This window comes from Lactuca virosa, chromosome 7 (genome assembly GCF_052849685.1).
Source record: "Lactuca virosa cultivar CGN04683 chromosome 7, Lactuca_virosa_CGN04683_v6, whole genome shotgun sequence".
NCBI lineage: Eukaryota > Viridiplantae > Streptophyta > Magnoliopsida > Asterales > Asteraceae > Lactuca > Lactuca virosa.
The window spans coordinates 248,930,780-248,943,222 of NC_136432.1; the positions used below are offsets into that span (position 1 = coordinate 248,930,780).

The 12,443-nt window shown below is 35.8% G+C and overlaps 1 protein-coding gene across 1 annotated transcript; it reads right to left on the bottom strand.

The window, feature by feature from the left end:
* Positions 1-9,984: 9,984 nt before the first annotated feature.
* On the bottom strand, positions 9,985-11,201 carry LOC145123576 (nicotianamine synthase-like). Its single transcript, XM_079058786.1, has one exon. The coding sequence runs from the start codon at positions 11,120-11,122 to the stop codon at positions 10,148-10,150; it is 975 nt and encodes a 324-aa protein (XP_078914912.1). The 5' UTR covers positions 11,123-11,201; the 3' UTR covers positions 9,985-10,147.
* Positions 11,202-12,443: the final 1,242 nt, after the last annotated feature.

Here is a 12,443-nt window from a genome sequence, read left to right on the forward strand (position 1 = left end):
TGGTCCTCCGAAGTCAGCACAATCTGTGAGTACGGTGGATTCTTGTGCTTGCAGTTCCCCGTAGAGCTTGTAGAGAGACAAAGAATGAATCCTTCTATCTCCTTGAACTATCATCTTAGCAGTAGTCCAATGTCTTCCCAAACCATTGAGGAACTGAAGATTTGTTTCATGGTTGCTGCGGATGGTGCCAACATTAGATAACTTAGTGACTATCAGGTTGAACCTTTTGAAGGAGTCTTCCAAACTTTCGCCAGTATGAGCTTTGAAATTGTTGAACTCATTGAGTGCAGTTGTGAGCTTCTTATCTTGAGCTTGTTCTGAGCCCTCATACAAGTTCTTGAGAACTTCCTAGATCTCTTTTGCTGATTTGCAGTTTATGATAATGTCGAAGTTGTTAGGAGCAACTCCACAAGAGATTTCATAAAAAGCAATAGTATCATTTTCCATTTTATCGAGATCATCTATGGTGGGACGATTCATGACTGGTTGACCTCCTCCTAGTCTGGATGTGGCACCGTCGGTTTGAACTGGTGTAAGAACAAGAACATGTGGTCCTTCTTCTATAGATCGCCATACATCTCTACCAAGTCTCCTTAAGTATCTTTCCATTCTATGAGACCAATGATGATACTCGTTTGCCACCAATATTGGGGCTCTATTAGAACTACCAACACTGTTGGAAACATTGAGGGATATGCTTGTGCCATATTTCCTTGTTTTTTTTTAAAAGTTTTTTTTGTTTTTTTTAAAGAAATGAGCTCCAGTGGTATAGAAGGTCTTTTGAAAATCAGAGTTTTGCTTCAAAAAGCAACCACTATGGCTCTGATACCAATTGTTGAGAGAAAAACTTGAGAAACACACTTGAACAAACGTTAGAACAAGTTTATATTGCGGAAATTAAAGTTAATCTCAAAGGATCATAAAGCTCAACAATAATATAAGTTAGAGTTAGATAGTTAGATGATTAGTTGCGGGAAGATAAGGAAATATAAAAGACAACAAGTATTATGTCAAGTATACACTTAAGTTGATTCTTAACAAGGAATGCAATCAGACCAAGTTAGTAAGTGAGATCAAACTTAGTAATTAAGTCAAGAATGACTTGCTCCGAAGAGAGATAATATCCAGTTATATTCAAGTGAACTTTGAGAGTGAGAAGAAGATGAGAGTAATAACACAAGATATGAGATTCAAGATGCGTAGTGTTATCTGATATATTGAATAAGATAGATTGAGCTCTATATATAGAGACTCAAATATTACATTTGTTCAACTATCTAAGCGTAGCCATGAAAGGCATACTGGACAAAGGAGAGTATTCTAACAAAAGTAGATAAAGAGTTAAACTAAGAAAGCTAGATAGTGAACTGCGGATGATGATGACTTCGGATGGGGTTGCTGAACAGAGTCGACTGCGAATCTTGGAAGGCTGCGGTAGACCAAGTTTAAGAGGGTCACTTTTATGATTCAACAAACTAATCCTTACAATGCACATACGTATGAAAACTATGTTGTTATCTATTCCTAAGAAATCTATCATAACTCTTAAGCAACAACTCAAAATTCTGATCATCGAATCATGATATCGAAATCCATCTATTCACGATCAGAATCAACTTACTCTTCTTTTAAGTTCCCTTTCATCTCTTCGATTCTACAAAACATCAAAATGCGAACTAGTCACATCATGTATTAAGAATCTCCAAATAGGAACTTAATAGAGTTAGATAGTGGACTTACCTGAAGTAGAGTCATACACTCTGACTTTACCATCCTTATGATCTTTCAGGTAAACAGGGCAGCTTCGCAACCAATGTCCCTTCCTTTAGCAATAAAACATATGGACTCTTTAGTAATGGTACATGGGACTATCTCAGACTCGACCTTTCTTTTTACCATTTGGTCAGCCGGGTTGACTATGGCCGATCCGTTTTCACTGGGAAGAGAAGAATTTTCTGGACTTCCAATGTTTCCATTGTCAATGTCCATGAAGGTTTGGGAAGTAGATCTTCCAATCAAATTTGCTTTACAAGTGCTCCAAATCTGATTCAACAGCAACAAGCAAATAGGTAAGATCGATAAGGGTCATGGCGTGGTCTGTCACATAGTAGTCCTTTAAAGAACCCGCTATATGACTTAGGAAGTGATTAAAGAACCCAGTCAACAACCAACTTCCTTGAGACTTCGACACCCAACTCTCCCAACTTGTCAATATGTGACTTCATCTCCAAGATGTGAGCACATATGGACATTGCTTGCCAATAGGGATTGAGTGACCTTGAACTATTCAAGAACTTGTGGGTTAGGGAGAATAATTGGAGGAGGTGGAGGAGGTGAAGTATGATTTCCAGTCCCATTAATGCACAAAAAAGGGATTAATCTTTCACCTTGATCGCCATTTGGGATATCATCTTCATTAGGATAACTTTATCCAAAAGGATAAGGAAGACCATAGTTTTCATAACTAGACAACTATGAGGGAGAAATTCAAGTTTAGTTGATTTAAGTCCTTAATATAACACCCAATATGAATTATTAAGGCTAGGACCCAACAAAATATTTTATAACTTGGAAGAGGGATGTCGTAATCCAAGCTACAAAATATTTGAAGGTAGGTAAATGACGATTTACCAATCTCCACCATGAAAAACAAAATTTAACATTAGGATTTAAATGAATTGAAACTCCTAGATCTTTTGAGATTCATTGAACTATTGAATGGCATGTTTAAATCTCGATTGTGCCCTTCAAGTTTGTGACTGGGATGCCGAAGATCACAAACAAGGAGTGAATAACCATGCAAATTAACTTGGTACACTTAATGTTACAACCACCTAATCAATGTGGCGGTTAACCACACACGCTCCATTGATCTATGATTAACATCAAGCTACCCTTTGCCACACACTTCCAGTCCCATATTAGTGTGCCGGTTAACCACACACGCTCCACTAACGACTTAACAGGGTGCAAAGTGCAATTGCATGGGTTAGCACCAAATTCACATTTTCCTAAGTAACTAAGATCGGGAATTTATAAGTTTTTAGTTACTTAGTAATTATCATTATACTTTTAATGAAAGGAGAATTAATGTCCTGTCCTACCCGTTCGGCTAACGACCCTCCACCAGTCAAGGAAGCGGTGGGTGAGAGTGGACACCCATTAAACTGCCATTTTATAGGCAGTAACCTTATACCCCCCTTATAGACTGGCTTCGTGAATGAGGCCTACTAACGGTAAGACTGACTTACTCTTATACATACATACATATATATATATATATATATATATATATATATATATATATATATATATATATATATATATATATATATAAATATTAAACCTATAATATTATAATAGTATAAGGGTCGAATTTTAAACTATTAAAATTCTAAGGGTTGGAATTAAAGTATACATGGGGTGGGGGGGTAACTTTACAAATTCCAAAACTTGAGGGCAAGTTTTGAACAATTCAAAAACTTTTGGTTTCCATAACTTATGAGTTTAAAGTAGTTTAATGAAAAACTCTTCAAGTTCCATAACTTGAGGACAAGTTATGGAAGACTTTAAAAACATTTAAAAATGAGACTCTTCATTTTCATAACTTATGTAAATTTTATGAGTTTTAAAATTCATAAATGAGAATTTTCATATAACTTGAGGACAAGTTACAAAAACCCATATTATGAACAACTTTTAGATCAATTTGGATCGAAAAAAATTATCGCATAATTTTTCTATTAATCTAAACTAACTCATAAGAATAAGATAATTCATATCATCAATCTTCAAGAAATTAGCACATTCATATAAACTAATACAAATCTTGAAATTATGACAATTATCTTTTATTTGGATGAGAATAAACATTACCATAACATCAAAATCAAATTTTATGAACAAAAACACTTTGTGGTAATGATTCTAATCCAAAACAGGCCAAAAAAACTCGAATATATGCTGTCAGGGGCTCCAACTCGCCGAGTAAGAACCAACTCGACGAGTTGGATAAGTTTACACATGGACTCGTCGAGTCCCCGGTCTAGACAACAAAAAATTCAATTTTTTCAGCTTTTTTCAGCAAGTAGCATCAAGTTAATTTGAAAACAACCCATGGCTCTAATACCACTGTTGGATTTTGTATACTACAACATGCTATGGTGCACATACAACCCTAAATACCTTGGATCTATGTTTTCACTAATTATACATGCAATGATGTTTCCAAGGTATTAAGCCTATAACTAGCATGCAATTGTTATATACCATACAAGATACTAGTTAGAGTAACATACCTTTTATGTAGCTTGAAGTCTTGATGTATTTGGCCTTAAGAGCTTAGCCCCAATAGTGTGGAAGCCTCAAATGAAGTCACAACACATCATGAACAAAGGTGGAACTTGAGAGAGAATTCCTTCCATACCAAAAAACACCTCCATGAACTCCAAGTACAAGTCTAGGTGTTTGTGGCTATGAATGGACATATTTATATGTAGGATTCCAAGGGTCATGGGTATAACCCAAATCCATACCCATGGGTGTTATGATCCATGGTTCATGTGGCCCAACTCTTTATGTATCCATACATAAACTTGCTCCAACATGGATCATAAGCCCAACACATATAAATATAACTAATTACCATAATTAGTTCCCATAGATTTAATTAGTCTCCTTTGATCACAAAATTAATTCTAAATTAATTCTTGATCAATACTAATTAAAACATATGATTTCATATTAATATATTATAACTTATAATATATTAACAAATCATATATAACCTTTTCTCACGAATCCATCCTACCAAATTGTCCTGATGATATGCAACCCAAATGGACCATGCTACTCACGGGTCAAGTACATACCAATAATAGTTATGGGCTTAGACATCTAATCCAACAACTACTTGATCACTAGGATTATGAGAAGTCTTGACCCATGCCGATGATGGTGTCGATGTCGGTATTGGTATCAGTGTAGGTGTGTGGGGAGGTCTTGATCTTTTTGCACAGTTGGAGTGGACTGAGAAGTTTACATATGGTTACATATTGATTTCATTACATATGACTATAATATTAAAAAAAGGAAATTTTCATTTTACCTTAATTAGAGAAATTAAATATCGTGGCGATTGTGTAAAACCATAAAGTGCATTCCCCACATTATATGTTTCTTAGTCAGGAAGAGGGAACAATTTATAACCATCATAAATCTTTAGTACGGATACTTTCACACGAAGTTCTTTGAGAAGTATCCCATGTAACATCCCATTCTCTGATGGGTATACTTTCCCTTCGGCGGCAACTATATCTGATGGTATCAATAACTCACAGTCAATGGGAACCTACAAACACACACACACACACACACACACACACATATATATATATATATATATATATATATATATATATATATATATATATATATATATATAACATGTACTTAGTTTTTTTATGTGTGTTTATTTGTATTCTATAGAAAGAAACAATGTATACCTTTATATTATCTAATGCATCCATCGTTGTAGATCCAATACTAGGTTTCTTCAAGTTCGGGCTACTAACTTTTATCGCCTCGTGCCTACGAGCATCATCATGTTGCATCATGCCATGATTCACCCTAGTAGCTACCATAGAGTCGATCATGTCCCAGACAATATCTACCACCTTAGCCATCATATCAGACACCATATTAGTCATATGCTTATCATATAATTTCTCATATAACTTATGAAACAAACTCTTATCTAGCATCGTCGCCAATCTTCCAAATCTGGTAACTCGTGTTGTTTCCTCTTTCTTGGGTTAATCCTTGATTCTTTTAGAGTGACAGTGTAACCCACCGCCCTCGTGTGACCATGGTGCTCTTGTCCTAAAAGCTCTGTCATCAAATTAACTCCAAGTTTATCTTTTGATATCTATGAATGCAAACAATAGGATTGTATTAACACTTACTTATTAAATAAATGTTATATGGAGATGAAGAAAAAAAGTACACTTACAAACTCATCCGCTAATTGCTCACTCTCAGGCACTACATTGTATTCCCTAAGGGAGTGCGTTTTGTGCTAACATAGATAAAATCTCTTGCCTGCTCCCTTGATATATGGTGTCCTTTTATTTTCAAAACTTTATCCCGCCGATATTTGTTTCCACGATACCCAGTGGGCCTAAGTGGGCCAAAATTTTGTTCTTCTTCACAGTCTCCTTCCCTTTTTTCCTTTTCTTCCTTCACGCATATAAATGCAATTAGATTGTATTATTCTTGTAACGTCCCAAAAATACCGAGTAAACTTTTCATTTTAAAAAAGTTAAAACCATTCATTCATTATCCTAAAAGACAACCAGAGTAAAAGTATTCTCAAACATCGAAGTTAAATCATAACAATCAATACGAAATAAATCTCCAGGGGATGATGTGCAATCAAGCCGGGCTCTTCCCTTTGAAACTAGATGTACCTGAAAAACATTTTAAACATAAACCGTAAGCACAAAGCTTAGTGAGTTCCCCAAAATACCACATACCATACAAATCAGTGGGCCCAACCCTGGGGTATGTTTCAACCTAATACACATCAGTGGCCCCAACCTTGGGGTATATTTTAACCCAATACACAACAGTGGGCCCAACCCTGAGGTATATTTCAACCAAATCATACAATATTGGGCCCAACCCTAGGTATATTTCAACCCAAACATACAATGGTAGGCCCATCCCTAGGATATATTTCAACCAAAACATATAATATTGGGCCCAACCCTGGGGCATATTTCAACCCAATAAATCATGCAAGAGTCACAAAGACAACTAACATTCTACATAACACAATCCAGTGGGCTGACATTGGTGCCTTCGACCCACAAGTATAGTGAGAAGACTCACCTGAACTCCTCAACAGAAGCTCAACATCTACCTCAGCAACAACACAGCCAACCCAAGCTCCCTAAAATCAAAATTGAGACCAATCCTTATTCAAATACTCAATTCTACCCAAGTTTGACCAAAATTGAAACAGGTCAAAAAGTCAACGACCAACCCTTCCATCAGCTGACCCTAACGTCGTGACCAACTTATGATCACGTCATGAGAACAGATTCCACTCGGTCCTTAACTTAGCCACGAGTCAACTCAACTCAGTTCTACTCCAAAAACGATCCAAACCACTGTCACGTCGTGACCCCTCATGATGTGACATAGTCAACCCAAGATAGACAGGGGATTCTCTCGTCATGTCGTGACCACTATATGGTCATGTCGTGACTAATGCAAAATGGACATCTTAACGTATTCAACCCTAAGCTTTTCATCCATGCATTCCAACTTTACAAAAGGTCTTATAACTCTAAAATTAACTTAAAAATCAATGCTTTATGGACATGTAAGACCAAAACATGTCTAGATCTCAAATTGGGTCAAAATGAAGAAAAATCACCAAAGTTTACATGTAAGGATTCAAAACTCAATCAACTTCCAGATCTAAACCTTATAATACTCAAGGGACCCTTAGAATCCATAAAGTTGCTAACTTTATGGATCCCTTCCATTCAATATTTCCTAAACATGGAGAAAGTGGAATAAAAGCTTAGATCTAGCAACATAGGGCAATAAAGTTTGAGCCTTTGACACTTACAAAGGTCCATCAAGAATATAAGATGATGATGATCTTCCCTTCCAAGCTCTACCAATAAAACACCTTCTTTACATTCTTCTCTTCTTCTTCAAGCTAACAAATGCACCAAATTTGGGTAAGAATCACCAAGAGGGTTATGATTAGGGTTTCTTGAGGTTGGAGAGTGAGGGAGGCTAAGAAAAAATACTCTAAAACATGAATCATTATCTTTAAGTACCTTGAAAACCCTAAAAATTCATGGGCTTGGGCTGCACAGTTCTCATATTGTGACAATCTACTTCTCACCTCGTGAGAACAGGCTCCTAACATCGTGAGAATATACTTCTCACCTCATGAGAACGGTTTTTCACCCAATTTCATTCAAACTTCAAACAATCATAACTTCTTCGTTTCTACTCCTTTTTCGGCGATCTTTATATGCATGGAAAAGTATTGGCGATTCCCACAAACTTGTCTAATTACTTTTGACTTAATACATGTCAAACTAAAACCATAATCCATGTAAGAAGCCCGAAATATTACTTTTCCCATTTTACCCTTTTTCTTTAAAGCACAATTCGAAGGCTTTAATCACATAACCAACATTATCAACATCCAATAAGGTCTAAACAAATAACTCGAGGCATTTACAACGAACTTCATGACTCGAGATTTCAGAACCAATACCCAACACTGGTAACCAAACTCCTAATAAACAGTCCACAAGAAAATCGAGGTCCACAATTGCAAACATCCATCAAGCGAATTCCGATGCACAACTAATACATTAACCAAACCAGCTATCGAAGGCTTTAATCACATAACCAACTATCCACAATTGCAAACATCCATCAAGCGAATTCGAAGGCTTTAATCACATAACCAACTATCCACATGATCCAAACCAGCTGGTCACTGAGTCTCCTGACTCCCAAAAATACACCAACACTCAACCATGCCAAAGAATAACGATCTAAGACCTAAGAGTCTCAATTAAATGAGTACTGGGACCCACCCGTATGAATGTTATAGCTACCGGGTCACGATACATCATGACACCTTCTAACCATTAGAACGATAAGCTCACAATACCACGCTGATCTTGCCATCATTCCATCACTGGCCTGAAGACTCGTGACCAACACCGGTGCCGGTGGTTGTTTTATTATTTAGGCGGCAAAGAGAAGAAAAGGAAAAATATGGAACATAATGAAGACACCTCCGACGACTATAAGAGAAGGTCGCCGAAGGTGGAAGGTGGTGGTTGTGGGTTGTGTTCAGCAGCAAGGTTTTAATCACAAACAAGCCATCATCTATCTCCACTTTGTTGGAGATCAATAGATCATTGCCCAAAGTATTTTCCTTCTGGGTCTTTAATCATACACACACCACTGTTGGAGAAACATTGAAGACAAAAGACAGAACAGGAGAAACTGTTGGAGAAACATTGAAGACAAAACAAGATTTTAATTATTAATCACAATCGCAACATTACATCATTTCATCTTTTGTCTTCTCTTATCTTTTTGTTCTTTTGATAGTCCTTTCCATTATGCTCTATCCCACGTAGTAATGCCAAAACCTCCTCAGAAGGGACTTTTTCATTCCATACAAGTGTTTATGTTTTCCATCTGTGTTTCCTTCTTTGATTATATCCACTCGTGAATTGGCAAGAACAACCTAAAACTTACTCAAGAAATACTAAAACAGATTTTAATGTAGATTGGATGGAATTTACCTTCTCCCATATGAAACACTTGTGTTCCAATCTTCCTTCTTCTTATTTTTCTCGCTCTACCCCTTTGATCCTTGTTTTCTGCACAATCCTTCAATCTAGAACGTTCCTCTGATACACTACGTTGGACACAAACCAGAACAACAACAACAAAATGTTTATGTACACACAGGAAGAAAGAGAAAAGAAGATGGTTCTTGTATTCTAAAAAGAAAGACTCTTATTATCAACAACAAGAACAATTTTTACATCAAATTACACATATGTATACATAGAGACTCAACCATCATGGCTTTTGAAACCAGTCATCACCAAGAACACACATATATATATATATATATATATATATATATATATATATATATACATAGAACATACTGCTAGTGTTGAATTCTTTTCTTGTGTATTCATATTCTTTTGTACATTCAGTCCTTTCTCTCTTGCGTATACCAATTAATATTGTGAGATGACACGTTCCAACAGTGTAAATATTTTTTTGAATTCCGTAGTAGTGTAAATCCTTCTTTCCAAAGTTATAAAGGATATAAGAAGTGGAACTATAGTTTAGTGAACAGGAAAACGAATGGGAAATAAGTTTTTGTAACAACAGTTTGTAAATAGGCGGATGATGTAAAACATAATATAGGGTTCTTTATTTCTGAAAATTTCAGTAAGATAAGAGAAAAGTGAGACAAACAAATCCGTTCCCACACTTTCAAGCAAGCACATACGATAAGTTTATAAGAATACCAATCCTTATAAGAATACCAATCCTATTTAACGTAAAATGAGATCTAATTATCAATCATTTTCATCTGGCCAAGAGGATTGTTGAAAGCTTGGAACTCACAATACTTGCAACTCAATGGCATGACGGACTCGATCCCCAACTGATGGTGATGATGATTATCACCATGATCATCGTTAACAGGATCTGCAATCTTACGTGAAATCACGACTGAATTGATGACGTCATCATTTGGATGAAAAACGGAGAGAACTTCGAACCCTTGAAGTTGTTGTGCTTCTACCACTGGATAGAGAAAGACACGGGCACCATGAGCACTCCTCAGCATGAGCAAAGCATCTGGGGCCATGTACTTTGCCAAATGATCAATGACCTTAACCTTCTCATCAATATCCACCCCTACAAGTGCAGCCAAGAAAATAACATCATATCCCTTCAACTCATCTGTCACATCCATTATATTGGCAGTGTGGAATACCATTCTTTGGGCCAAATCAGAATCAGACGAAACAAGATGAGAGGCCATCGAATTTGCGGAAGAGTCTATGTCATAGTTGTGAAAAATGGTGTCCTTGAGATGATAAGAGGCTAATACAATAGATGTGAGAGGCAAGGGGCCAGACCCAACAAATGCAAGACGCTTAGGGGCTTCTCCAAATGCAGAATAGTGTTCAGTAAGAATGTCAAACTCAAGACGACTAAGCTTCAGGTAATTGGAGTAGTAAGGGAATTCTTTTAGATGGTCAAGTGGATTTGGGAAAGAGCCTAAAATGGTGGAGAAGTGGGCTTCAAGATGGCCTTCAGCCTCACCACAAAGTCTTATGAGCTTTGACCTTATTTCTTGAATATTGGCCGGGAGAGTGGATATGTTTATAGAAGAGGGTGGGATGCATGTGCGGACCAGCTCAGTGAAGAGGCTATCAACATCTTTGGAGGGTTTCAGATTGTCAAGCTTTGAAATTTTATGATAAATCTCACACACTTTCTGTACCAAAACGATCTCTTTCTGGAGTGATTCCATGTCTGACACTAAACAATCGGATATTTCTTGGAAAAGCTTTTAAGATAAACTCTTTTTATGTCAGAAACAAAGAACCAATTGTGTCTGTATGTAATTCTAAAATTAAGGATATGTGTTATTTATAGCCATCTTCAGGCCCCACATAAAATTTGTGAAGAGGGACGATCCTTGCTCTGTTTATTATTTGACAGCAACACCAAATATTATACGTTCATAAGTAGACCCCTAAAAACATAGAGTTTTTTTTTTTTATTTTTTTTTTATTTTTATTTATTTATTTATTTATTTTATTTATCAGCCGAGGACTGTAAAGCGTAGTTTACATTCGGGTATGTTATGATAAGTTTTCAACTGGTTTGGAATGACTCATGTGTTTTGAATACGAATTACCTTACTATTTGAGTTCAGTTGTAATTGTTTTTTTTATTACCATAATATAAAGATATATATTAAACTTTTTCTTCACTTTTTCTTTTTATGCTTTTTTTACGACCTAAAAAAAAATACCAATATACAGATTATACTCTTTTAGTTGAAAAATTTATAAGAAATTTTTGGAAATGAAATAACACCTACACATTAATATATACTAAGTGGTACTTAGTGGATGTGCTTACCCCAAGCCATGTTATTATATAACTACATGTTATTATATAACTATATATAACATATAACTATATATGACATGACATTATTAAATTTATTAAGTTTGTGAGACTAGATGCTTTTAAATTTTTATGCTTTCACATTTCAATTGTTCACACATGTTTTATATCTTTAAAATTTCCTCTCTCCTTTCCAAACTACGACACTTACTAGTTACTAGAAACAAGCATCGGCAACAAAATTTGTTGCTCCATCGCCTTACTGACTCGAGATGTCACTACACGTGCTTCACGAGTATTTTACAAATTAATGAATTAATTACATACTGACGGGTTCTGTCACTACTGCTTTACTAATTGCTATGTAGATAACCAAAGATGAACGAAAAGCACCTGTAAAAAACATAACTTAAGCGACTTCTAGCAACTGATGTTCCTATCTGATGATATTTTAGAAGAAAAGTAACAATATATTGTCACTAGATAGTTCAACAATATTATTGGTCTTATGTTTTCAAATATCAGTGTAATAGATATCAAAACTTCTTAATTGATTGATTGAAAACAAGTCCAGAATATAAATACAAGAGACGAGATAAAATAGGAAGGGATAATCACTAAAGCTAAACAAGATATCCTAAATAAAAGAAAGATATAGATAAAATGGACGGATTCCTTCACTCCCTCAAGCTGGAGCATGGAGAGTACGAATGCCC